The 27144-nt window shown below is 51.6% G+C and overlaps 2 protein-coding genes across 10 annotated transcripts; one reads left to right on the forward strand and one right to left on the reverse strand.

The window, feature by feature from the left end:
• The first annotated feature begins 346 nt into the window (after positions 1-346).
• ACD (ACD shelterin complex subunit and telomerase recruitment factor) lies at positions 347-3450 on the forward strand. 3 transcript variants are annotated; one of them, XM_060185312.1, is made up of 12 exons: positions 347-536; positions 604-740; positions 831-924; positions 1014-1090; positions 1193-1237; positions 1368-1408; positions 1546-1700; positions 1780-1876; positions 1977-2033; positions 2217-2572; positions 3099-3190; positions 3271-3450. In XM_060185312.1, the coding sequence occupies exons 1-12, from the start codon at positions 438-440 to the stop codon at positions 3347-3349; spliced, it is 1329 nt and encodes a 442-aa protein (XP_060041295.1). In that variant the 5' UTR covers positions 347-437; the 3' UTR covers positions 3350-3450. The 3 variants fall into 3 exon arrangements, with proteins under 3 accessions (XP_060041295.1, XP_016041334.1, XP_016041335.1); XM_016185848.2 differs by having other exon boundaries at positions 349-536; positions 1956-2033; XM_016185849.2 differs by lacking the exon at positions 1977-2033 and having other exon boundaries at positions 349-536.
• Positions 3410-25364, reverse strand: CARMIL2 (capping protein regulator and myosin 1 linker 2). 7 transcript variants are annotated; one of them, XM_060185310.1, is made up of 39 exons: positions 25241-25364; positions 24921-25015; positions 24776-24826; positions 24536-24598; positions 24319-24443; positions 24110-24204; positions 23855-23925; positions 23670-23743; positions 23459-23534; positions 23296-23384; positions 23089-23183; positions 22356-22442; positions 22167-22279; positions 21969-22046; positions 21598-21674; positions 21393-21497; positions 21175-21244; positions 20979-21060; positions 20764-20860; positions 20614-20671; positions 20331-20503; positions 20043-20205; positions 18691-18792; positions 9962-10090; positions 9768-9881; positions 9445-9599; positions 9283-9370; positions 8967-9101; positions 8795-8861; positions 8159-8400; positions 7212-7312; positions 6766-7129; positions 6563-6685; positions 5060-5096; positions 4839-4910; positions 4517-4732; positions 4294-4374; positions 3936-4013; positions 3410-3573 (listed from the first exon to the last, which is right to left on the reverse strand). In XM_060185310.1, the coding sequence occupies exons 1-39, from the start codon at positions 25287-25289 to the stop codon at positions 3461-3463; spliced, it is 4203 nt and encodes a 1400-aa protein (XP_060041293.1). In that variant the 5' UTR covers positions 25290-25364; the 3' UTR covers positions 3410-3460. The 7 variants fall into 7 exon arrangements, with proteins under 7 accessions (XP_060041293.1, XP_060041292.1, XP_060041290.1 ...); XM_060185309.1 differs by having other exon boundaries at positions 20614-20879; positions 22167-22213; XM_060185307.1 differs by having other exon boundaries at positions 20614-20879; positions 22167-22240.
• Between the last annotated feature and the right edge of the window lie 1780 nt (positions 25365-27144).

Consider the following 27144-nt stretch of genomic DNA (forward strand, 5'->3'; position numbering starts at 1 on the left):
CGTGTTTTGCCAGCGAGGATGCTGAGTCACAGTACTGCTGGGCCCCTCTAGGTCACAAAACGTTGAAGTGTCTTGGTACAAGCTCGCCTAGACCACCCTTGGTCGCAGAGCTAGGTCCTCTCCATAGAAGCCGGACTTTGGTCGCTTCCTGCCCGAAGCCACGGAGTTTGGATCGGCCCTATTCTGGCCCGCTGCTCAGAGATGCCCAAGTTAAGAGAAAGCAGAGCAGAATCCATTCTGACCAATTGCAGTTTGCACAGAAATTCCCGAGCAGGAAGCGCTGGTGCGCACGCGTGGCGCCTGTGGAGGCGTGGCTTAGGCCCACAGGCCCCTCCCACCGGACAGCGCTTCCTCTTCCGACGAGGGGCGGGGCCCGAGGCCCGGGGCCAGGAGCCCTCAGGAATCCGCGGGTTGCTCCGTGGCCTCCCACCGCTGCCATGTCCTGGTCGGGACACCTGGTCCTGCGGCCCTGGATTCGAGACCTGATCCTGGGCTCAGAGACGGTCTTAAACCCTCTAGCGGTCCAGCTGCTCGAGGTGAGTCCCCCACCTTCTCGAGGCCCGGACTCCCGGGCGCGGGGGTAACGCGCCTGCCCGCCGACAGGTGCTGCAGGAGCCAGAGGCCCCCGGCCCATCTGGCGCCCCCGACACGTCTGACGCGGGAACCTCGCTGCTGGTGTCGGACGGGACCCTCAGTGTCCGCTGCCTGCTGACTCGGGAGGCCATGGAGGCGTGGGACTGGTGAGAGACGGAGCCCGGGGCGCCGGGGCGGGCGGGACCCGGGATCCGGCGCGGTGGGCGGGCTGTGAGGCTCGGCTCTGCTCGCTGCAGGGAGGAGAAGGAGTTTGGCTTCCGGGGCACAGAGGGCCAGTTTCTGCTGCTGCGGGACTGCGAGGCCCGGGTCCTGGTCTCTGAGAGGGGCTCGGTGAGTGGGGACACTAGCCTGGGCGAGTCACCCGGCCTGGCTCTTGGTGAGGTGACAGCCCTTGACACCTATCCCGAACCCCTGTCCAGTCTGCAGAGTTCTACCTCCAGGTGAACAGCTTTATCCTGCTGCCCTCCTTTCAGTACCTGGAGCGGGTACCCGACTGGTGAGCGATGCCCCACCCTCCAGGTGTTTCCCTGGCACAGACCCTGCGGGTGGGAGAATGTGGGCTCCTGGTGACACTGGCTGCCTGCCCCTTACTTCACAGCAACCAGGACCCAGAGGTGCGAAGAAAGCTCTTTGACTGCCTGGAGTGAGTCTGGGGCTGGGCTGTGGGCCCTAGTGTGGTCTAGTCAGGGGCTTGATTGCATGTCTGTGTAGACAGACTGGGGGTTCTCAGACTAAAGGATTGTTCCTCAGACCTGTCCCTTTTATTTCTATAGGGAGCACCTTTCAGAGTTTACCTCTCCCAGTCCAAGTACTGGTAAGGGGGGTTCATGAGTGGCCCTGTAGAGCGACCTCCCCAGTCATCACCCCTTATTTTCTTAAGCTCTCCACCCTACCTACCTAGGCTTCCTACACTTTGAGCTTTGTTCCGTTCTTTGTTTCCCTGCCTGCCAGGTATTTCACTATCCCAACTTCTGGATGAAGTGCAAGAGGACCAGGAGCACCGGGGGGCACTGGTGCAACTGGCTGAGAACTGTCTGATGCTGACCAGTGGCCATTTCACAGCACCTTGTCCGACCCGATGGGCTACTTTACGGCACCAGACCATGGTCAGTGTGGGGTTTCCCTTGGGAAATATCAGGATAAGAGTTGGGGTAAGGGCCAGGCTGAGAGTTCACATTCTGGCAGGGTGAAGCCATGTACACTGTCCCCAGCGTATGCCTGCACATCTCTGAGGAGGACCAGCAAATTCTAAGTTCTCTAGGCCCAGGTCAGAGGGCAGTAGGTAAGGAGAACTAGGGAGATCAAGTGTGGAGTACCCAGGGATCTAGCACCCAAGTACTGATAAACCTCCTGAACCCCAGGCCCTAAACCTCCCCCACCAGACCTGGCTCTGCAGGACCTGCCTCAGACTCTGACCTCTTCCTCTTCCAGTTTCTCAGGTAAGGTGATGAGATAAGGAGGACTTAATTCTATTTGTCAGTTAGGTCCCCAGCCTGCACAGGATCCTGTGGAAGGCTACACAACCAGGTGGAGGATGGATACGGTCCCTGTAGGCCTGCCCCAGCTCACAGGTCGGTCTCAGCTACAAGGGCTGTGCCCACAGTGAATCTTTTCTTCTCCAGGAACTCCTGCCTTATCTGGCCACGTGTTGTCAGAGGAGGATAGTGCCAGTGTTAGTCTTCTGTCTTCCACATCCTTGGCTTCTCCAGGCCAAGAGCAGAACAACTCTCAGCTCCAGCCATCCACCTCTTCAGCCCCTAGTCCTCCACCTCCTAGTTCCCCACAACCCAACCATGTACCTGTCTCTCCACCTTTGAACTGTACCCCAGTTCTTTCATCACTTGGCCATGACTCCAGTCCACACCAAGTAACCAGAGCTCAGAAAACTAACTCAGACCTAGGATTGCTCCCCAAGAACTGGCAGCCCTCTATAATCATAAGAACCTCCAAAGGATCCCTGAAGTCCAACCCTATCTGGGTAAGCATAACTCCCAACTAGAAGTTAGAATGGGGGGGGGGGGTGCTGGTGTACACATTACAGTGCGCAAGGACCCGGGGGGGGGGGGGTGGGTGCTGGTGTACACATTACAGTGCGCAAGGACCCGGGTTCAAACCCCGGTCCCCTGTAGGCCTCACAAACTGAAGTGGTTGGTCCTGCAGGTGTCTCTCTGTCTCTGTCCTTTTCTACCTTTCCCCTTCTATCCAATAAGTAAATAATTTTATATATATATATATATATATATATATATGCCAGGTGATGGCACACCTAATTAAATGCACACATTACAGCACACAAGGTCCTGGATTCAAGCCCCCAGTCCCTACTTGCAGGGAGGAAAGTTTCATGAGTGACGAAGCAGGTCTGCAGGAGTCTCTCTCCCTCTCTATTTCGCCCTTCCCTCTCAATTTCTCTCTGAAATTAAAAAAAAAAGGCAAGAATAGGATTGGAGCTGGGGTTAAACATCCTTTGTTTGACCCCTCTCAAGATGTCACATTTCTTTCAGGACCCTCCAAAGAGGCATCATGATGGTTCTGCCTTCCAATATGAGTATCAGTCCCCCTGTGCCTCCCTCTGTGCCCAGGTCCAAGCTGCCAGGTAAGTGCATGCCTGGGGTTGCCTCCATTTTCTTGGTCATAAGTCCCAGTCTCCACTTACAGCCATGGTTCTCGTTCTAGGCTCCCTCCTCAACTCGTGGCCTGGGCCTTGCTCTTTCTGATGGAACCACAGGCAGACTCTGAACTAACCCAGGTGTGAAGGGTCACAGGAGGATGTGCTCACACAGGCCCACGGTGAACACACAGTATTTCAGGCTGCTTCATTTGAGTTTTTTAATAAAATAATCTCATGCGGCTGGAGAGGAGAAGGTCAGGGGTTTGGGCCGCCGCCTCTTTGGTCTGTGCCTGGGGAGGATGGGCTTCGCTCAGGGCTGAAGGGCTCTGTGGGATGTGGGGTTAGAGACTCAACTCCAAGGCTAGATCCTGCAAAAGGAGAGAGAGAGGGAGTCGGGCAGTAACACAGCGGGTTAAGCGCAAGGATTGGCATAAGGATCCCAGTTCGAGCCCCCGGCTCCCCAACTGCAGGGGAGTCGCTTCACAGGTGGTGAAGCAGGTTTGCAGGTGTCTGTCTTTCTCTCCCCCTCCCTGTCTTCCCCTCCTCTCTCCATTTCTCTCTGTCCTATCCAACAACAACAAGAACAACAACAACAACTACATCAATAATAACTACAACAATAAAACAACAAGGACAACAAAAGGGAATAAATGAAGAGGGAGAGAGAGGAAGTATCCGGAGGAGACCCAGCATTTCTGCCACCCTCCCAGCTGGCCCAGCCCCATCTTACCTAGGCTTGGAGATGGGGGTGCCTCAAGCTTTGGCCTACGCTTGAGGACAGGGGAGCGCTGTAACCGCAGGGGCCGTTCTAAGGGACACAGAAAGGCCTGGGATGGGGTGTTCAGGATGTGCTGCCTATCCCCAGCCCATTCTTCCACAGCTAGTGGGAGCACACTATGTTCTCAGAGCCTCCTCCAACCCCAGCATTCTCCCACCCCAACACAGACACTGCTTATTTGGCGCCCTGATATCTTCACCTCTCAGGCCACAGGTGGTCCCTTGCAAGGAGCAGAGCCATGAAGGAAGCCCTGAAGCCCACCATCCCCCATCTCCTGCACTCAAACACACATGGAGGTGTCTCCCCTCACCAGCAGGGGCCTGGAGCTGGTCCTCATGCACAGACACTGCTCGCCGCCCTGCCGAGAGGGGCCTTGGCCTCAGCTGACCATCTGAAGGAGGCCAGAGTATCAGGGTAGAGTCGCAATAGCTGGCCCCCTCCAGCCCTTGCTTCCCATCTTCAGGGACCCCAGAGGAGCTGTGCTTCTCCAACCCCAGTCCAGTATTGCGGTGGGGTTCAGAGTGCTTGCTTACCTCTGGGACCAAAGCAAGGATCCTCTGGGAGGCCCAGACTATCTGGGGAGGGGCTGGCTCTTTGGGGGCTTGGACTGGGGCAAGGAGAGGGGGGGCCAGGACCATCCTGTTGGCCCCAACCACGGCCCCTGAGCTCTGCATTCAGCTGCTGCCCCAGTGTCTTCCAGGTGGCTGATTCAGGGCCCTGGCCGCCTGGCACAGGTCTACATGAGGGATCTGTGGGGGGAGGGGGGGAGGATGTCAGCCAAGACCTGGGCTAGGCATGGGAGGTGGGCTTGACCCCTCCTGCATTCCCCCAACACACACAGTGGCCCTCACTCACCAGCAGATACGGAGTGGGTTCGGGACTTGATGGAGATGGGAGGGGTCTCTGTGGAGCTATCCATAATGTCACCTGCAAGTTGGGGTGGGGGCTTAGGCACCAGACCTTAGGTGTGAGGGGAAGAAAAATCCAGCCTCCCAGCAAAGCAAGTGCCTAAGAGACTATCACTAAGGACACCTCCCTCTCCCTAAATGTACTACCCCAGCCAAGAGCCCACTTACCATCTGAGCCAGCCTTCTTGATCTCTCCATCTTTACTCTGTAGGAAACAGGGCAGCCAAGCTCTGGTTATCCTCCCCTCCCCCCAACACAGCCTTGTTCATTCTTGTTCTTAACAACTGCCACAAAATGCCCATTGCAGACTGGGCACAAACATGGCAAATCCAGTCCTGATTCAATAGTGAACACACAGAAGTGCCAATATGTATGCAGACACACATGGAGAAGGTCATTTCTTAATTCTGTAACTCATTTCCCATATCTTTCTAAATTCAGCATGAGTCTCACTTCGTAAGTATTTCTGATTTTTCTGGAAAAAAATTTTAACTCAGAGGTAGATAGCATAATGGTTATGCAAAGAACCTCATGCCTGAGGCACCTAAATCTCAAGTTCAGCCCCCTGCACCACACCATAAGCCAGAGCTGGTCAGTGCTCTGGTAAAAAAAAAAAAAACTAACGATGGTACACAGAGCTGTGGTCAGAATGTAATGTTATTAGTGATTGGAAGAGAAGGAACCTGCAGGGTGAAGTGGGAATAGAAAAAGAGAAACCTTCAGGTGCCATAAGAGGTTGAAGTGAAGCAGGAGGAAATTTCAGATGGGAATGTATGTAGAGGAGGTGGTCTGGGAGATGGAATGTATATAGAGGCTCTGAGTACAGCCCAGAGAAGGGCAGCAACCAGCGCAAGGCCGCATCTCAGCTGCAGAGTTCTGGACTGTCTTGAGAGGAAAGCCCTGGTGCAAATAGGTCAAATGCACATAGGCCACAGGTCAAATTTCTGTTAAAGTGCAGAGAAAGGACCAGTCCACAAGAGAGATCTCAGTGGCCTGAGCCAGGGCAGAAGTCAAGAGGCAAGGAAAGAAAAGGTTGATGGGGGCTGCTCAGTGCCTCACCCAGTTAAACACACATATTACCAAGCATAAAGATCTGGGTTCAAGACCCCACTCCCCACCTGCATGGGGTGTGCTTCACAAGCAGTGAAGTGGGTTTGCAGGTGTCTCTGTCTTTTTTTTTTTTTTTTTACCAGAGCACTTTTCAGCTCTGGCTTATGGTGGTACAAGGGATTGAACCTGGGGCTTTGGAGCCTCAGGCATGAGAATCTCTTTGCATAACCGTTATGCTACCTACCCTCTGCCCTGTTTCTTTCTATCCCTCCACTCCATTTTTCTCACTGTCCTATCTAATAATAAAAAAAAAAAGTGGTGGTCCCGGAGGTGGCGCAGTGGATAAAGCATTGGATTCTCAAGCATGAGGTCCTGAGTTCAATCCTTGGCAGCACATGTACCAGAGTGATAATCTGATTCTTCCTCTCTCCTATCTTTCTCATGAATAAATATTTTTTTAAAAGTGAGGGGGAAAAAAAAAGAAAACAGAAAAGGTTGAATCAGATGACTGAGAAGCAGATGTAACTGACAAGTAGACCCATGAGTGTGCTCCTGGTCACATATGTCACCACAGACTGCCACATGTCACCTGCCTCCTCTTTTCACAGTGTCCCAACGTACTTGTTTTCTCTTGCCTTCCACACTCCCGCTGCCTCGGCTAACACCAATCCTCTGTAGCATCACTTGCACCCGCTGTTCAAAGGATGGAGCCAGTTCTGTCTCTCCCCGCTCCAGAGGCCGCCGCTGGAGACAGATGCCAGAGTGAGAAGATGGTCCCATCACCCTCAGTCCCAGAAGAACTCATCCCCATTACCAGACCTCACCTTGTCAGGTCTGGCACCCAGTGTCCCCTCATCCTCTTCAGCAGGCAGCAGTATCATGGAATAGGCCTTGCTTTCTCGTGTGTAGCGAGGCCGGCTCCTTCGAGCAGGGTCAGGACTGCTGTTGCCCCCCTCAGCCCCACCAGGCTCCTCACCCCGGCCAGGGCGAGCTGGTGGCCGCAGCAGATCCCCAAGTGTAGTTTTCCGAGTACGGGGAGCTGCCCCAGGGCTGGTCTCTAGGTCAGGCCGTGGGCCCCTTGTTGAGCGAGGCTTCTTGAAGGCAAAAAGGGTGCCCAGCTTCTTTCGAAGTGTACGTGGAACAGGGGTGCTACCGCCCTCAGTGACCAAGTCCTCCTCAGGAGTCCAGCTATGAGGATAGCCAGCGGTAAGGGGGAAGGCCCAAGGGGCATCCCACCCTCTGCCACACCCCACAACTGCCGCTTACTCACAGGCGGTCCTGCTGGATCAACCTTTTGGAGAAAAATTCCTCCACACCCTCGTCTACACGAGCACTGAGCCCATTCCCTTCCTGTGGGAGGGCTGGAGGCACCTAGAGGACACCCGGGATGGGGTGATGACTGAGTAGAACCCGACATCTTCCCATCTCCCTTGTCCAGCAGTCTAGAAGCTGAGGTGACCCTAGGGGCTGCTGACACCACCTCTCCCACTGTCCAGCTGGTGGGCAGAGGTGCTGTTTCACATGTTTGTCCACTGTTAATTGGTCCTGGACACACACCTATTCTTGTCACTACACAGCCTTAATCACCTAGTCACCAGCAGGCTAGAACCGACTCACCCCCTGGGTCATAATTTCCCACTTGCCACCCCCTCTCTGCTCTAAACAGTTCCCTGTAATGCCCCCCACCCCCACCCCACCAGGCCTGCTGCTGGTTCCCAGGCGCCAGCTGCTGCGTCAGACCCTCTGGGGGGGGGGACCTCCAGCCAGCTCCTCCCTCCATTCCTCCCAGTGCGGGTAGCACCCAGTTGGTGCACACGTCCCTGGGCACACTGGCCCACTGGGTGCACAGCAGATGCAAGATTGTCCCCATGGCCCCAGGGCCCAGCATCTTCCAGTAATCCTGGGGGAGGGAAGAGAAGACACATCCTCTTCCGTATACCCACCCATGCAGCGGGCCAACCCGAGACAGAGTCCTACACCCAGCGCAGCCCCAGCGAAAGCCGGCACATCCATGACCCCAAATGGACATGGCCTGGGTAGGGGGTGGTAGGGAGGAAGCCGGAGCCGGATGCAGCTGTGGCTATATGAGCAGATGGCCATAGGCCCCACGACCCACATCCCGCTCGCCATTACCAATGAGCAGCGCCCGAGCCACTCACGACCCCTAATTCAAGCTCGGAAGTGGGGACTGGGGCGGGGGGGGGGGTCAGTGCTCACCTGGGGGCCCCCAGGCGGCGGGCGGTGGTGGTGCTGGCGGCGGGGCCGTGGCCGGGCCCGCGTGGGATGGCGCAGGGGCTGCCCAGAGGGAGGCAGCTCCATGCGGGGCAGCGGGTCTGCCGGGAGCCCAGGGGCAGCGGGGCTGGGAGAGCCGCGAGCAGACGGCCCCGCCTGCGGCTCCGCATCTTCTCCCGGCGCCGCCAGCTCGAGCTCAGGCTGCAACTGCTGCTGCTCAGCTGCACCTGAGGGGCGAGCACCAGCTAGAGCTGAGCCCGAGGAGGTGGCAGCAGCATCGGGCGGCGGGGGACCCGCCCAGGGCGCGGGGAGGGGCTCGGCGATGCCACCGCCCCCCCACTCCCCCTCCCCCGCCGCTGTCCGCGGTGCTGAGCGCGGTCCCAGCGGCTCCACACTGCCGCCTAGCACGCGCGGCCTGGGGAGGGAGCGCGGGTCTGCTCCACTTGGGCTCCAAGCTGATCACAGGGAGTTCCACCCTTGTAGGTGGTGCAGGGGTCCTGGGCTTGGCCCAGTCAAGGTCAGGAGTCCCAGGACAGGACTGAGTGAATGTACCCCGACCCCCAGTTCTAATGGAGGGCTTCTGTCCAACCCCAGGAATTGCCAGCTTGCTCCCTGACTCACAGCGAGTGTAGGAGGGCAGGTAAAGGCAGTGGATGGACTCAGGCCATTTCTGTGGAGGACTGTCATCCTGGTGGGAAGGATACAAATTCAGCTTGAAGAAGGGGAGCTTCCACACTCCACAGTAAGCTGGGAAGATTTAGACTTCTAAGCCCAGAGTTCTGGGACTACCTACTTTCTGCTCTTCTTCGTCCTCATCCTCCACCTCCATCTCAGGGAAGAACAGACTATCCAATTTCCTGGGGTTGGCTTTGCCTCCTTTCAGTGTTGGCAGGACAGGGGCCATTGCCTGCTGAGCCAGACTCTCTACCTGCAATACAAGGACCCCAAAGATGAGCAGGTGGAGCCTCAGTCATTGTCCCATTAGTGCTAAAGGAACCCTGCAGCACCCCTGGACTACAGAATCCCAGGAGACATTACAGAGCCCCTGCCAAGCAGTGGTGAGGGTGGGATATGCGTATGTATATGAACAAGTGTAAAGTGACCCTCACCAGCCGATCCCGGGCTGCACTCAGACCCTCCAGAGCCTGAGCTACAATGCTGTCGGCCAATGTTCCTGTAACTGAGAGTCGCATGTCCCTAGGGCAAGAGAAGGGAAGGGTTAATGTGTTGTGTCTGTCCAACCCTGCCCAGCTCAGCCCCGTCCAACCCACCTGAGCCTATAGAAGGTATCTTGTAGCAGGTGCTCTGGAAATAGCTCTGGGAGGCTCCTGGAGCCCACCAGGACCTCCTCCAATTGCTCCCTCCACCTGGGTCCCATCTGTGGGCAGAGGGTCCTTGTTGTATCCAGTGTGACCTGAGTGAAGTCCTGGATAAAGGTTAGAGCATGGTGAGGGTGTGGCTGGGAATCAGGATGTGTGGCTTGAGGCTCTGACCCCCCACAGATTTAGGAAGTATCCACATTAACTCTACAGGATTGGGGGGGGTCAGAGCAGTGGGCAAAAGTATGGTCTATGGGGCCAGGGTATCATCTCACCTGAATATCTTGGCGACAGATCTCACCCACCTGTCTCAGGAGGGCCTCCAGCTTCTGCTGAAGCTGCCATTGATGGCTTGGGGAGTTCCCAGCCTCATAAAGAATAGGAAGAATCTGAGATCAAGGAGGAAAGGAGTTTCAAGTTGACACCTAAGGGGAGAAGTGCCCTGATAGTGGGAAGGAGAAGTGCTCACACTGAGAGAGAAGTTGGCATTCTGGATGGCATCCTCGGCCTGATGCACAGCGGCTTCACCCTGGGGCCCAGCCCCACAGCCCAGCAGCTCCATGTGCTCCTGCACTGACTGACACAGTTCATTCACTTCCTGGAAGGCATCAGCAGTCAGTCCAGTCTGGCCCCCTCAACCCCTCCAGACACTAATTTTTTTTTTTTTTTTTTTTTTTTACCAGAGCAATGCTCAGCTCTGGCCTATGGTGGTGTGGGGGATTGAACCTGGGTCTTTGGAGCCTCAGGCATGAGAGTCTCTGCATAATCATTATGCTATCTACCCCCAGACTGATTCCTTTTTTCAAAATCTTATTTATTTATTATTGGATAGAGAAAGAAATTGAATCCCCAGCATCACTTTAAACCAGCGTTGAGCAGTGTTTTTGTTTTAAAATAATAATAATAATAATAATAATAATAACAAATAATGCTTTTGACACTCTAGCATGAGGTTGTGGGTTCAATCCCAGATTCAAAAGTGCTGCTCCCATCACCAAGTCCTGTGTCCCCATCCCACTCCAGTGAAAACTGCAACAGTTCTCCCAAGGTCACAGATATGGGTTATCTATGTCTATTTTTGATTAGTGATTGAATATTGGTTTACAAAATTAAAAGAAAATGAGGTACAGTGCCACACCATTCCCACTCATTATGTGCCCCCATTCCCTTCACTGGAAACTGCAGTGGTTCTGCCAAGGTCACAGATACATAATTTAAGATTTTTTAAAAATATATTTATTTATTTATTCCCTTTTGTTGCCCTTGTTATTTTGTTGTCATAGTTATTACTGTTGTCATCATTGTTGGATAGGACAGAGAGAAATGGAGAGAGGAGGGGAAGACAGAGAGGGGGAGAGAAAGATAGACACCTGCAGACCTACTTCACCACTTGTGAAGCGACTCCCTGCAGGTGGGGAGCTGGTGGCTCAAACTGGGATCCTTATGCCAGTCCTTGCACTTTGCGCCACCTGCGTTTAACCTGCTGTGCTACCATCTGACTCCCAATTTAAGATTTTTAAGTCTCCCTACTTATTTTAATTAAAAAATTTTTTTTGATAAGACAGAAACTGAGAGGGGTGGGAGAAACAGAGAGGGAGAGGGAAAGAGCGACACCTACAGACCTGCTTCACTGCTAGTGAAGTGTCCCCCCTTGCAGGTGGGGAGCAGGGACTCGAACCTGGATCCTTGTGTATGATAACATGTGTGCTTAACCAAGTGTACTACCACCCAGACCCCTACTTATTATTGACTTAATAATGATCAACAAGACCATATAATAAGAGGGGTAAAATTCCACACAATTCCCACCACCAGAGTTTCACATCCCATGCCCTTCATTGAAAACTTTCCTATTCTGGGAGTATGAACCCAGGATCATTATGGGGTGCAGAAGATGGAAGGTCTGGCTTCTGTAACTGCTTCTCTGCTGGACATGGGTATTGGCAGTTTGATCCATACTCCCAGCCTGTCTCTCTCTTTCCCTAGTGGGGCAGGGCTCTGGAGAGGTGGGGTTCCAGGACACATTGGTGTGGTTGTCTGTCCATGGATTCTTATAAATATTTTTTATTTATTGTGGATAAATACAGAGAAATTGAGAGAGAAAGTAGAGATAGAGAGAGATACCTGTAGCCCTGTTTTACTGAAAATAGGGATGGGGATGCTTGAACCTGGGTCTTTGTACATTGTAATGTGTACACTCAACCAGGTATGCCACCACTCAGCCACAAGACTTATGTAGTTATGAGAGAGGAGAGAGAGAAAAAAATAAGGCCATCACTCTGGCATATGTGATGCCACAGATGAAAATCAGGACTCCAATGCCTTATCGATTGTGCCATATTTTAGGCTGCAATTTACATACTTATTATTACTATTATTATTTTGCCTCCAGGGTTATTGTGGGGGCTCGGTGCCTGCACCACAAAGCCGTTGCTCCTGGAGGCTATTTTTTCCCCTTTTGTTGCCCTTGTTGTTTATTGTTGTTGTTGTTATTGCTGTCTTTGTTGCTGGATAGGATAGAGAGAAATTGAAAGAGGAGGGAGAAGACAAAAAGAGAGAGAGAAAGACACTTGCAGACCTGCTTCACCGCTTGTGAAGTGACCCCCCTACAGATGGGGAGCCAAGGGCTGGAACCGCCATCCTTATGCAGGTCCTTGGTCCTTGTGCGTGGGGCCATGTGAGCATAGTCCGCTGTGCTACTGCCCGACCCCCAATTTACATACTTATTAACATGAGAGAGCATAAGAAAGGACACCAAAGGCTCACTCTGGAACATGATGCTGGGGACTGAACTCAGGACCTCATGCTTAAAAATATAAAATAGGGGGCCAGGCAGTAGCACAGCCGGTTAAGCGCACATGGTGCAAAGCACAAGAACTGGCATAAGAATCCTGGTTCAAGCCCCCCCCCTTCAGAGGGGTTGCTTCACAAGCGGTGAAGCAGGTCTGTAGGTGTCTTTTTTTAATATTTATTTTTCCATTTCTGTTGCCCTTGTTTTTTTATTATTGTCGGATAAGACAGAGAGAAATGGAGAGAGGAGGGGAAGACAGAGAGGGGGAGAGAAAGAGAGACACCTGGATACCTGCTTCACTGGGCTCCAATAGGGATCCTTTCACCTGTCCTAGCGCTTTGCGCCACGTGTGCTTAACCCTTGCGCTACCGCCTGACTCCCTACAGGTGTCTATCTTTCTCTCCTTCTCTCTGCCTTCCCCTCCTCTCTCGATTTCTCTGTCTTATCCAACAACAATGACAGCAATAACAACAATAATAATAACAGCAACAATGAATAACAAGGGCAACAAAAGGGGGAAAAATGGTCTCCAGGAGCAGTGGATTCGTAGTGCAGACACTGAGCCCCAGAGATAACCGTGGAGGCAAAAACAAAAACATAAATAAAATAAAATAAATAGGGAGTCAGGCAGTAGCACAGCAGGTTAAGCGCACGTGGTGTGAAGCACAAGGACCAGCTTAAGGATCTTGGTTCAAGCCCCAGGCTCCCCATCTGCAGGGGAGTCGCTTCACAGGTGGTGAAGCAGGTCTGCAGGTCTGCAGGTGTCTTTCTTTCTCTCCCCCTCCTCTCTCCATTTCTCTCTGTCCTCGCTAACAACAACAACATCAGCAACAATGACATAAGCAACAATAATTACAACAACAATAAAAAACAACAAGGGGTGAGCCCCCACACCTATGGACATCTAATCTTTGACAAAGGGGGCCAGACTATTAAATGGGGAAAGCAGAGTCTCTTTAACAAATGGTGTTGGAAACAATGGGTTGAAACATGCAGAAGAATGAAACTGAACCACCGTATTTCACCAAATACAAAAGTAAATTCCAAGTGGATCAAGGACTTTAATGTTAGACCACAAACTATCAGATACTTAGAGGAAAATATTGGCAGAACTCTTTTCTGCATACATTTTAAAGACATCTTCAATGAAACAAATCCAATTACAAAGAAGAGTAAGGCAAGTATAAACCTATGGGACTACATCAAATTAAAAAGCTTCTTCACAGCAAAAGAAACCACTACCCAAACCAAGAGACCCCTCACAGAATGGGAGAAGATCTTTGCATGCCATATATCAGACAAGAGTTTAATAACCAACATATATAAAGAGCTTGCCAAACTCAACAACAAGACAATAAATAACCCCATCCAAAAATGGGGGGAGGACATGGACAGAATATTCACCACAGAAGAGACCCAAAAGGCCAAGAAACACATGAAAAAATGCTCCAAGTCTCTGATTGTCAGAGAAATGCAAATAAAGACAACAATGAGATACCACTTCACTCCTGTGACAATGTCATACATCAGAAAAGGTAACAGCAGCAAATGCTGGAAAGGGTGTGGGGTCAAAGGAACCCTCCTACACTGCTGGTGGGGATGTCAATTGGTCCAGCCTCTGTGGAGAACAGTCTGGAGAACTCTCAGAAGGCTAGAAATGGACCTACCCTATGATCCTGCAATTCCTCTCCTGGGGATATATCCTAAGGAACCCAACACATCCATCCAAAAAGATCTGTGTACACCTATGTTCTTGGCAGCACAATTTGTAATAGCCAAAACCTGGAAGCAACCCAGGTGTCCAACAACAGATGAGTGGCTGAGCAAGTTGTGGTATATATACACAATGGAATACTACTCAGCTATAAAAAAGGTGAGTTCACCGTTTTCAGCCGATTTTGGATGGACCTTGAAAAATTCATGTTAAGTTAAATAAGTCAGAAACAGAAGGATGAATATGGGATGATCTCACTCTCCGGCAGAAGTTGAAAAACAAGATCAGAAAAGAAAACACAAGTAGAACCTGAAATGGAATTGGCGTATTGCACCAAAGTAAAAGACTCTGGGGTGGATGGCTGGGAAGAATACAGGTCCAAGAAGGATGACAGAGGACCTAGTGGGGGTTGTATTGTTATATGGGAAACTGGGGAATGTTACGCATGTACAAACTATTGTATTTACTGTTGAATGTAAAACATTAATTCCCCAATAAAGAAATAAAAAAAAAAAAAAACAAGGGGTGGTCCGGGAGGTGGCTCAGTGATAAAGCTTTGGACTCTCAAGCATGAGGTCCTGAGTTCAGTCCCCTGCAGCACATGTGCCAGAGTGATGTCTGGTTCTTTCTCTCTCGTCCTATCTTCTCATTAATAAATAAATAAAATCTTTTTTTAAAAAAAGCAAACAAAAAAACAAGTGCAACAAAAGGGAAAATAAAATAAATTTTTAAAAAGTATTATTATCTTTATTTATTGGATAGAGACAGCCAGAAATCAAGAGGGAAGGGAGGGATAGAAAGGAAGAGAGACAGAGAGACACCTACAGCCCTGCTCCACCGCTTGTGAGGTTTTCCCCCTGCCAGTGGGGACCGGAGGCTTGAACTTGAGTCCTTGCACACTGTAACATGTGTGCTCAAGCAGGTGCACCACTGCCTGGTCCCAAAATAAATTTTTTAAAAAATAACAACTACTACTACAACAACAATAAAAAACAACAAGGACAACAAAAGGGAAAATAAATAAATAAATACATATTAAGAAAGTTAAATAAATCAAGTAAGGGGAGAGGCGATAGTATAATGGTTATGCAAAAGACTTTAATGTCTGAGGCCCTGTGGTCCTAGGTTCACTCCCCACCACCACCATAAGCCAGAGGTGAGCAGTGATCCCATTTTTAAAAAGGTCTATTTACTTACTGGGGGCAGGCGGTCTCACACCAGGCAGAGCACATGTTACCATTGCAAAGACCCAGTTCAAGCTTTTGGTCCCCTCCACAGTGGGAAGGTTTCACGAGCGGTGTAGCAATGCTGCAGCTGTGTTTCCTTCTCTCTGTCTCCTCCCATCCCACTCTCCATCCTTTTTTCCCTACCAGGTTTATTTCTGGGACTTGGTGCCTGCACAGTGAATTTACTGTTCCTAGCAGCTATTCAGCTATTTCCTCCTTTCATTATTATTATTATTATTATTATTATTTTGCCTCCAGGGTCATCACTGGGGCTCGGTGCCTGCACCAAGAATCCACTGCTCCTGGAGGCCATCTTTTCTCCCTTTGTTGCCCTTGTTGTTTATCGTTGCTGTTATCATTATTGTTGTTAGTAGTATTGTTGTTATTGTTGCTGGATAGGACAGAGAGAAATGGAGAGAGGAGGGGAAGACAGAGAGGAGGAGAGAGAGATAGACACCTGCAGACCTGCTTCACCGCCTGTGAAGCGACTCCTCTGCAGGTGGGGAGCCGGGGTTCGAACCGGGATCCTTATGGTATTACTACTTTTTAAATGATTGTTTCTCCTCAGCCAGACCTGGTGAATCTGGAACCTCTTGAATGCATTGCGCTACCATCTGGCGCCCTGGACTTCATGCTTTTAAGTCCAAAACTCTAGCTACTACATCACCTTCCAGGTTTCAAGAAAGTTGAAACTAGTTGCTCTAAAAAGAAGCCAGAGGGGGCTGGGCAGTTACACAGCAGGTTAAAATGCACGGACCAGCTTCAGGAACCCAGTTCACGCCCGAGCTCCCCACCTGCAGTGGGGGTCTCTTCACGGGCAGTGAAGCAGGTCTGCAGGTGTCTTTCTCTCCCCCTCTCTGTCTTCCCCTCCTTTCTCCATTTCTCTCTGTTCTATCCAACAACAAGGACAGCAACAACAACAATGATAAACAAAAAGGGCAACAAAAGGGGAAAAAATGGCATCCATGACCAGTGGATTTGTGGTGCAGGAACTGAGCCCCAGCACTAACCCTGGAGGCAAAATAAATAAATAAATAGATAGATAGATGATAGATAGATAGATAGATAGATAGATAGATAGATAGATAGATAGATAGAAGCCAGAGGGGGAATAGGTGGTAGTGCACTTGGTTAAGCACAGAAATTACAGTGTACAAGAACCTTGGTTCAAGCTCCTGGTCCCCAACTGCAGGGGGAAAAGCTTCACAAGTCTTGAAGCATGGCTACAGGTGTCTGTCTCTTTCCCTCTCTATCTTCTCCTCCTCTTTCCATTGCTCTCTGTCTCTATCCAGTAATAAATACATTGAGAGAGGGAGAAGAAGCCACCAGAGGGGCACAGGGGACAAAGCACTGGATTCTTTTTTTTTATTTAAATTTTAATTTATTTATTTATTCCCTTTTTTGCCCTTGTTGTTTTACTGTTGTCATTATTATTGTTGTTGTTATTGATGTCATCGTTGTTGGATAGGACAGAGAGAAATGGAGAGGGGAGGGGAAGACAGAGAGGAGGAGAGAAAGATAGACACCTGCAGACCTGCTTCACCACCTGTGAAGCGACTCCCCTGCAGGTGGCGAGCTGGGGGCTCGAACCGGGATCCTTATGCCGGTCCTTGCACTTTGTGCCACCTGTGCTTAACCTGCTGCGCTACCGCCCTACTCCCCAAAGCACTGGATTCTTAACCATGAGATTCTGAGTTCAACCCCTGGCATCTCATGTGCCAGAATGATGCTCTGGTTATCTCCCCCACCCCCTTTAGCAAATAAATATTTTCTTTCTTTCTTTTTTTTTTTTCTCCAGGGTTATAGCTGGGGCTCCGTGCCTGCACTATGAATCCACTGCTCCTGGAGGGTTTTTTTTTTTTTTTTTTTTACCAGAGCACTGCTCAGCTCTGGCTTATGGGGGTGTGGGGGACTGAACCTGAGACTTGAGAGCCTCAGACATTAAAGTCTCTTTGCATAACTATTATGCCCCCACCCTGGAGGCCTTTTTTTTTTTCTATTGTATTGGACAGGACAGAGAAAAGTTGAGAGGGGTAGGGACAGTTGAGACAGAGAGGGAGAGAGACAGAGAGACACCTGCAGACCTGCTTCACCACTTCACCACCATGCAGGTAGGGGCCAGAGGCTAGACCTAGGGTCCTCGCATGGGTCCTTGCACTTATGCACTATGTGCACTGAACCTGATGCACCACTTCCCGGCCCCCACAAATAAATATTTTCTTAATATTTATTTATTTATTTTAAGGAGAAAGATACAGAGAGAGACAAAAACACTGATCAGCTCTGGCTTATGGTGGTGCTGGGGATTGAACCTGGGACTTCAGAGCCTCATGCATGAAAGGCTTTTGCATAACCATCATGCTGTATCCCCAGCATACAAATATATATATATATATATATATACATATATATGTATATATATGTATATATATATATATATATTTTTTTTTTACCAGAGCACTGCTCAGCTCTGGCTTATGGCGGTGTGGGGGATTGAACCTGGGACTTGAGAGCCTCAGGCATGAAAGTCTCTTTGCATAACTATTATGCTATACCCCCACCCATATATATATTAATATTTATTTATTTATTCCCTTTTGTTGCCCTTGTTTTATTGTTGTAGGTATTATTGTTGTTATTGATGTTGTTGTTGGGTAGGACAGAGAGAAATGGAGAGAGAAGGGGAATACAGGGAGGGGGAGAGAAAGAGAGACACCTGCAGACCTGCTTCACCACTTGTGAAGTGAATTCCCTGTAGGTGGGGAGTCAGGGGCTCAAACCAAGATCCTTATGCCGGTTCTTGCACTTTGCGCCACCTCTGCTTAACCCACTGTGCTACCACCTAACTCCTGACTTTTCTTAGTTTTTAGTTACCTTTAGTTTGTTTGTTGGTTTTGGGGGTGGAACTCAGGTACTCACATGTACTTTACAGCTGAGCTACACTCTTATTACTCTGGCTTCTCCTCTTCCATTTTTATAAAATATTTGTAGGGAGTTGGACGGTAGCGCAGCGGGTTAAGCACAGGTGGCGCAAAGCTCAAGAACTGGCTAAGGATCCTGGTTTGAGTCCCCGGCTCCCTGCCTACAGGGCAGTCACTTGACAAGTGGCGAAGCAGGTCTGCAGGTGTCTTTCTCTCCCCGTCTTCTCCTCCTCTCTCCATTTCTCTCTGTCCTATCCAACAACAACAACATCAATAACAACAACAATAATAACTACAACAATAAAACAACAAGGGCAACAAAAGGAATAAATTAATGTTTTAAAAAAACTAAGAAAAGTCAATCATGCATATTATTGAAGGAGCTGTTTTGTGATAGTTGGCTCCTATCCAGACCAAAGAAAAGCAGGACTCAGACACCATAGTCACAGGAAAGATCCTCAGACCTGTGGAGACTACTGATGCCAGCAATCCCTCACACTCCGTACGTTTGTTATTCATTCAAATTTTGATGGAGGAGTCACTGACCTGCTCTGAGGGGTCTGAAGACAGACCTAGTGGCTTCTGGAGGGTGATGCCATCAGGAGGGGCACGATCAGCTTGGTTGTTCCTCAAGAGACAGGCTTGAATCTGGGACAAGAGATTTTATTTTTAAATATATATATTTTTTATTTTATTTATTTATTCCATTTTGTTTCCCTTGTTGTTTTATTGTTGTAGTTATTATTGTTGTTGTCGTTGTTGGATAGGACAGAGAGAAATGGAGAGAGGAGGGGGAAGACAGAGAGGAGGAGAGAAAGATAGACACCTGCAGACCTGCTTCACCGCCTGTGAAGCGACTCCCCTGCAGGTGGGGAGCTGGGGCTCGAACCAGGATCCTCATGCCGGTCCTTGTGCTTTGCGCCACCTGCGCTTAACCCGCTGCACTACAGCCCGACTCCCTATTTTTAAATATTTTTATTATCTATATTTATTTGATAGACATCCAGAAGTGGAGAAGAGGAGAGAGAGAGAGAGAGAGACCTGCAGCACTGCTTCACCAATTGTGAAGCTTTCTCCCTGCAGGTGGGGACTGGGGGCTCGAACCTGGGTCCTTGTGCAATGTAACATGTGGATTCAACCAGTTGTGCCACCACCTGGCCCCGAGATTTTTGGGATTTTTTGTTGTTGTTGTCACCACCATGGGGTTGATATTTTAAAAATCTTACTTTATTACATTTAAGAAACAGAGGAGGGAGTCGGGCGGTAGCGCAGTGGGTTAAGCGCAGGTGGCGCAAAGCGCAAGGACTGGCATAAGGATCCCGGTTCGAGCCCCCAGCTCCCCACCTGCAGGGGAGTCGCTTCACAGGCGGTGAAGCAGGTCTGCAGGTGTCTATCTTTCTCTCCCTGTCTCTGTCTTCCCCTCCTCTCTCCATTTCTCTCTGTCCTATCCAACAACAATGACAGCAATGACAACAACAACTACAACAATAAAACAACAACAATAAAACAACAAGGGCAACAAAAGGAAATAAAGAAAGAAAGAAAGAAAGAAACAGAGGGAGTTTTACATGACACAGAAAGAGAAACAAATCAGACATAGCAGGCATGCAAGTCCAGTGTACCACCATATGAGCTATTTCCTAGCTACCCGGTCTGACATTTTCAGATAGTCAGATGTGGGAGAGGGAAAGAAACGTCACAGCACTGAAACTTCCTCCAGTGAAGTGGGGGCTTGGCTCAAACTTGGGTCAATTGTATGGCAAAGCAGGGGCACTATCCAGGTAAGCTATAGTGCAGGTATGGACAGACGATCCTGAGAAGTGGTGGTGGTGGCGGTGGTGGTGGTGGCAGCTGGGAGAACACTTGCACAGGACAGAGCAAGAAGAGGGAACCCTGACCTGATGCACTGCACGTGTGGTCAGTTCTGGGCGGCTGCGCTGCGCCTGGGCAACGTCGTTCAGCGGCAGAGGCATAGACTTTAGGCTTCGGTTCTGTTCCAGGGCCTGTGCCACGTCCAGGAGGCCCATCGCCGACGTGTGGTTCCGGTCCCAGATCACAGACCTGGGTCAGGTCTGGCTCAGTGGTGGCCCCACAGAAGGTCCCACCCAGCTATCAGGCCCAGTGCATTGGGTGACCTTCAACAGCCCCACCCCTCAGCCCAGGGCGCCCCTCCTCGCCCCACCCACCGGAGCCTAGTGTTGACCCTTAGAGCTTTGGCCAGCATCTTGGCGCCTGCATCCCCCATGGCATTGCCACTGATGTCCAGCGCTGTCAGATTAGGATTGGTGCCCAGGGCCCGGAGCAAGACGCTGGCACCCAGCTTCAACCGTGACTCAGCCACGGACAGGGACTGCAGAGGCTGGGGTTAAAGAGAAAGCTAAGTGCGGTTACCCTTGGGGGTCAGCAAGGAGATGGGGGGTGGTCACTGGGGCACACTGCCTGAGTATCCGCATGAGGCCATGGACTCACACAGTCGTCATCCTGCATGAGCTGGACAATCCGGTGTAATACATCGTACAGGGTCTCCCTGTGGGCAGGGTTTGCTGTTGGAGATGGTGGGGCGAGGGGCTTCGGGTGCAGGGTGCTATCTGGGACACCCAGAGTGGGGTGGGGGCTCACTTGCACCGAACGTTGAAATTCCTTCCAAGCGCCACATGTCGCAAGGACCGACTCCTCCCAATGGCCAGCACCAGCGTCACCATGTCTGAACCGAAGCCTGGGGATGGCTTGGGTCACTCAGGAGGCAAGGTTTGGGGTGAGGGGTGCAGTGGATAAGAACGAAGTGGAACTTGGGTGGATGTTGGAAAATAGGCTCATGGGGTGAGGTCCCTCACCATTATCTGCCAAATCCAGGGAGCTCACTGCGCTGGCATCGCACACCAAGTCCTGGATCACCTGAGCGCCGGCTGAGCGCAGCTGAAGGTGAACAGTGAGCGGCGGGCGCTCAGGCCAAGAGGCTGCAGCAGCTGGGCAGGGGGCGTCCCGGGGCAGCGTCCCCACCCCGCCCTGACCCCTCCCCCGAGGGCTCACCTCACAGGCGCTGAGGTCCAGGTGCAGGTCGCTCACCTGCGTGTTGAGCACGAGACCTTCCAAAAGAGCTCTGGAAAGAGATGTCACAGATGGAGCGAGCTGTGAAAGGGGGGCTGGGATGCCAAGAAAACTCGGGCCAGGAGGTAGTGGGCACGGCCGGGGCGAGGCCTCTATGGTGGCTGCACACGCGGGGTTGGGTCCTGGGCAGTGACTCTGACCTGAGCGCGTCGGGGGGCAGCTTGCAGCCCGCTAGTCCCAAGTGTCGCAGCGCCCTCGCCTGACTGAGGAACAGGTGCAGCACTGCGGCCGCAGTCCGGGACTTCCTGCGGGGGGGGGGGGGGGGGGCGGTGCGGAGGAGTGGGTTTGCGGGAAGGGGGAGGGGCTAAGCAGCCCCCCACCCCCGCTCGGGGCCCGCCCCCTTACGTGCGGGAAAAGACATTCCTTGAAGCCTCGAGGTGCACGAGGCTGGCGCAGCAGCCACGCGACAAAGCTGAGAAGAGCTGCGGGAGGAGGTGTGGACTACGCTGGGCGGAGCCCCGCCCCCGGCAGGACCCCGCCCCTTGCAAAGGTCACACCCCTGCCCCGCAAGGCCCCGCCCCTCGACACAAGTTGCGTCCCTGAAAAGTCCCGCCCTGGGGGCACACCCACACCCACAGCCCACTCTGGTCGACCCAGGGATGAGGCCATGCTGCCCTAAAGATGCTCCCACTCAGAGGGTGGGTAGGAGGAGAAATGAAAAAAATAAAAATAATAAAAATCCAAAGATTCTCCCACCCACTGCCCACCCCCCTCACAGTGTCCAGGGCAGTGTCGGTGCCTGCAAGATTCAGGAATGTCAGAGCATTGGGACGGCTTATGAAACTGTAGAGACCCTGGTGGGAGGAAGGGGTAGTGAGTTGTTGTGGGTTGTCAGAGAGCCTGTCACCCAGAGTTCCCTGACAACCCACTGCCTATGGCACCTCCAGTCAGTGACTCTAAAGGCAGTCACTCACCCCATTGTCTTCCGAAGTCCCCAGTGCCCCGGGGTTCCCAGAAAGGTCTAGATGAGTCAGGGAAGAGTCAAAGGCTGGGTTAGAGGCCAGGGCCTGTCCCAGAGCCCTTATTCCTGGTGGTAGCAGAGGGATGACTCAGCCATTGGGCAGATATACCTCCCTTGCCAATCCCATCTTGGGGCCACCTACCTCGGGGGGTCAACCCTGTTTGCGCTAGGTTGAGTCTCCTCAGGGCACCTGGCCGACGCTCTAGATGTCTGCTGAGTGCTGCCACACCTTGGAAGTGGAGTAGCCATGTGGGTCTCACTATATATATATATATATATATATATATATATATATATGTGTGTGTGTGTGTGTGTGTGTGTGTGTGTGTGTGTGTGTGTGTGTGTGTGTGTGTAATTCTTTTTTTAATATTTATTTTTTCCCTTTTGTTGCCCTTGTTTTTTTTTTTTTTTTTTTTTAAAGATTTTATTTATTTATGAGAAAGATAGGAGGAGAGAGAAAGAACCAGACATCACTCTGGCACATGTGCTGCCGGGGATCAAACTCAGAACCTCATGCTTGAGAGTCCAAAGCTTTACCACTGCACCACCTCCCGGACCACACCCTTGTTGTTTTATTGTTGTAGTTATTATTGTTATTATTGATGTCATCATTGTTAGATAGAACAGAGAGAAATGGAGAGAGAAGGGGAAGACAGAGAGGGGGAGAGAAAGACACCTGCAGACCTGCTTCACCGCCTGTGAAGCGACTCCCCTGCAGGTGGAGAGCTGGGGTCTCGAACTGCGATCCTTACACAGGTCCTTGTGCTTTGTGTCACCTGTGCTTAACCCGCTGTGCTACCACCCTACGCCCTAGGTCTCACTTCTTGTGCCAGCCTCAGAGCCAGAGGTGAGGAGGTCCCCAGGCTCAGTCATACCTCTGTCATCCAGCAGATTCCCGGCCAGGCTGAGCTCCCGTAGCCCAGAGCTTGAATGTCCTGCCAGTGCCTGGGCCAGTCTTCGGACAAACTCTCTGGGGACCAGACCCCAGATGTGAACCTCTGACAATGAATTCCCAGCTCCTTCCCAGAACTCTAGACCCTCCACCCAATACTATACCTTGCCCTCTTGCCCTGCCCTCTCACCCCCTCAGGCCACAGGCCTCCAGCACCAGCTCCTCCAGGTGGGATGACTGACTCATCATGTGCAGAATCTGTTCCAAGACCTCAAGGCTCTGAGAACCAGAGGAGGACTCAGTAGGCTGCACCCAGCCCTGGTGCCCTGTCCCTCCATTCCCTACACTCTCACCAGCTTCATGTCTACACAAGAGAGGCACTGGAACCACAGGTTGTAGGAAAGAGCAGCCACACTCAAGGCCAGGTCTCTGGATGGAGAAAGGACAGGTGCCAAGCTCAGGACCCTCCACCCTGCTCCACCACCTGGCATCACCTACAGACAGAGGCTCCAACTCAGGAATGTGGCCATGAAAACTATCTTCCCTATCCTGGGGGCCATGTACCGACTGCCCAGATGGCTGAAGTCTCCCAGGTTGAAATGGCGGCAGCCCTGTCGATGGTAGATGGTGTTCACGTCCTGGATGAGAAGAGAGTCTTTAGCTAGCCTGGGGCCACAGGGGTGGGGAGTGCTCAACAAAAAAGGGGATTAGCTGTCTTTAGAGCCCCCTACAAAGGGCCCTGCCCTCACCCACTGTATCTCCTCACAGAAAGGGAAGCCATTGTAGTCACACAGAGCCTCATATGTCTCCACGAAGCCACCTGGAGAGATGCCAGGGGGTATGACAGCATCGGGGAGGAGAAAGAGAATAAGTCAGAAATGGAGGAAGATCAAATCCAAGCTGTACTCTGAGCAGCCATTTGGGAAACCCCCCAAACCCAGGACTTGGGGCTGAAGAAGCAGGGCAGGCTGCAAACCCTGTGTGTCCCCCGCCTTGGCCCTTACCACAGGGCCTGCTGGATGCAGAGGCCTCTGAGGGATGGCTGCTTCTCTCCAGGCGAGCCAGCATGGTGTGGGGTGTGGGCCTCCGAAAGAGCTTCCTGGGGAGGGGAGAAATGGGAGGGGCAGGGGACTTCCAGCTGCTGTGGCGAGAGGCACCCACTTCTGTCCATGCCCTCCCTCCCTGCCAGTCCGTTGCAGCTGCTGGTCCTCACCCAAGAGTGGATCGAGGAAAAACTTTCTTAATGGCCACAGTGATGTGCTGGGCTAGCTGTTCCAGGGCAGCCACCCCAGGAAACTCCAGTACCAGTTCAGGCAGGGACTCCAGCTCAAATGTGACCTGGGGAGGGAGGACGGGTAGGCTGGGCTCCAAGCGAGGAGGCAGATGCAGGGGAGATGAAGACCAGGCTGCAGGCTCTGGTGGGGTCTCACCTGAGGGGGTGTCTCCTGCAGTGCCATGGCCTGGACCTCCAGGTAGCTGAAAGTGCAGTCCACCTGTGGAGCACCTGGGTCAGCCAATTTGTCCCCTTGAGCCCCAGCCTTTGGGAGCCCAGTCCTACATGATGACAGAGTTCCCAGGGACAAGAAGAACAATACTGAGAGGTAGAGTCCCTCATCATGAGAAAGCTGCAGGCAGGCAAGGGGAAGATGACCCCAGGCTCTAAGACTCACCCTCAGGGGAAGGCAGGTGTGGAGCAGATAGGCTCTCCATCGCAGCAGCGCCTAAGGGAGAGAAAGCCTGACTCCCAGGGCAGGGCTCCAGGCTTTTTCTGCCTGGTCCCTGGTGGCCTTCCTGGACCCCTACCCCCTGCCATACCAGAACGTGACCTTGCTCAGCACCATCCCGCGGGGGAAGCCAGGTTTTCAGCAGCAGCTCTGCCTCCTTGGGCCACAGGAACCTGGTGATTTCACCTGTGGAAGGGCAGCCTGCTGGGTGACTTTGACCCTTTGGTGACCTGGAGAAGCCCATGCTGACCCTCTGTGCTAGGCTACAGATGGGGGGGGTTTGGATGTAGGGGCGCCCAAGCTGTTGGGAGGAGCAGAGCGAACCTCACAACCCTGACTAGGGGTTGGCCTCTGCTTTGGGTGCTGTATGGCTTTCTTGTAGCCAAGCGGGTGGGCATGGCCGGCACTTACCTCTGAGCTCACAGGATATGCCGTCGGGGTCCTGGGGGCTTTGGGCCATGAGGCCCGACCCTGGGAAGGCCCGAGGCCCCGAGGAGAAGCGGTGGTGGTGGCAGGCGCGCACAGGAAGCCTGGGCCCGGGCGGCTGCTGCCACCTGCTCCTCCCACGGCGGAAAGTACGTGGCTTCCTGCCAGGCCGCCCCCCGCCCCCGCCGCCCCGAGACGCGACCCGGACCTGGGTGTCCGCCCCGTCTCACAGCAGTTTCTCCGTCGGGTAATTAGGTGAAGGAGTGGGGGTGGCCGGGGGACATCGCTTGTGGGTCTCTGGCGGTTCCAAGACCCTTAACTCGTTGTCCCGAAGTCCCTGCTGCGAGCACCAGGGGGCGCTGCCCGCTCGGGGGATCCCTGGGATCCACCTGGGTTCGTCGTCTCTTCCCCCCCCCCCAAAAAAAAAAACCCACCTAGGAAGGTGGATGGACAGCTGCAGCAGGGACCAGCCCTAAACTGGAGAACCTACTTAATCTGTTTCTTTTAATATGGATCCTGTGACCTCGTAGAAACCAAGAACTTGTTATTCTACTCGGACCCAATTTTTAGTCTGTTTCAGATGAGAGAGGAGCGAGAGGGAAGAGAGATCATAGCACCAAAGTTTTCCCTAGGGTCATATTTACCAGAGGCTCGAATATGGGCTTTGCACATGGCAAAGCAGGCTCCCTCTCTCCTTTTTTTGTTTTAATTTTAAAAAGTTATTTTTATGGGAGTCGGGCGGTAGTGCAGCGTCTTAAGCGAACGTGGCGTGAAGCACAAAGACTGGCGTAAGGATCCCGGTTCGAGCCCCCAGCTCCCCGCCTGCAGGGGAGTCGCTTCACAGGCAGTGAAATAGGTCTTCAGGTGTCTATCTTTCTCTTTCCCTCTCTGTCTTCCCCTTCTCTCTCCATTTCTCTCTGTCCTATCTAACAATGACATCAATAACAACAACAATAATAACAATACAACCACAACAACAAAAACAGCAAGTGCAACAACAGGGAAATTTTTTTAAAAAGTTATCTTTATTTACTTATTGCATAGAGACATCCAGAAATCTAGAGGGAAGGGGGAGATAGAGACAGAGAGACACCTGCAGCCCTACTTCACCACTTGCAAAGCTTTTCCCCAAGCAGGCTCCCTCTCAAATGAACTATCATATTGGCCTGATATTTGTTTATATTATTATTACACTTTACAAGAGCACTACTCAGCTCTGGTTCATGGTGGTGTTGGTGATTGGAGCTGGGATCTCAAAGCCTCAGGCATGAGAGTCAGAGAGGGGGAGAGAAAGATAGATACCTGCTGACCTGCTTCACTGCTTTTGAAGCCACCACCAGGGACTTGAACCTGGATCCTTACTCCAGTCCATGCACTTTGCTCTATGTGCATTTAACCCGCTGTGCTACTGCTCGGCTCCCCTCCTTTTTTCTTATTTATTTATTTATTTATTTATTTATGAGAAAGATAGGAAGAGAAAGAACCCAGACATCACTCTGGTACATGTACTGCTGGGGACTGAACTCGGGACCTCGTGCTTGAGAATCCAATACTTTATCCACTGTGCCACCTCCTGGACCACTCTTTTTCTTTCTTTTCTTTTTTTCCCCCTTAAATTAAGTATAACACCTAATTCATCTAGTTTCAAAGTTCACTACCTTCACAATTTTCTCTTAACAAATGTAAATTTGGCCTTTTTCTTCTTTTTTATTTTATTTTTATTTATTTATATATTTTTTAAAATATTTATTTTATTTATTTATTCCCTTTGTTGCCCTTGTTGTTTTATTGTTGTAGTTATTATTGTTGTCGTTGTTGGATAGGACAGAGAGAAATGGAGAGAGGAGGGGAAGACAGAGAGGAGGAGAGAAAGATAGACACCTGCAGAC

This window comes from Erinaceus europaeus, chromosome 2, assembly GCF_950295315.1.
Source record: "Erinaceus europaeus chromosome 2, mEriEur2.1, whole genome shotgun sequence".
Lineage (NCBI taxonomy): Eukaryota > Metazoa > Chordata > Mammalia > Eulipotyphla > Erinaceidae > Erinaceus > Erinaceus europaeus.

Bases quoted from the DNA above. Each gene is read 5' to 3' on its own strand.
- ACD (XM_016185848.2), top strand. From the start codon at position 438: ATGTCCTGGTCGGGACACCTGGTCCTGCGGCCCTGGATTCGAGACCTG. The intron at 1,701-1,779 runs GTCAGTGTGGGG...ACATTCTGGCAG, and splicing joins CTTTACGGCACCAGACCATG to GGTGAAGCCATGTACACTGT. The intron at 1,877-1,955 runs GTAAGGAGAACT...CCTGAACCCCAG, and splicing joins CCCAGGTCAGAGGGCAGTAG to GCCCTAAACCTCCCCCACCA.
- CARMIL2 (XM_060185305.1), bottom strand. From the start codon at position 25,289: ATGGCCCAAAGCCCCCAGGACCCCGACGGCATATCCTGTGAGCTCAGA. The intron at 20,880-20,978 runs GTGAGGGACCTC...TTGCCTCCTGAG, and splicing joins CCTGGATTTGGCAGATAATG to TGACCCAAGCCATCCCCAGG. The intron at 18,793-20,042 runs GTCAGGGTTCCC...CTCTTGTCCCAG, and splicing joins CCACACGTGCAGTGCATCAG to ATTCAAGCCTGTCTCTTGAG.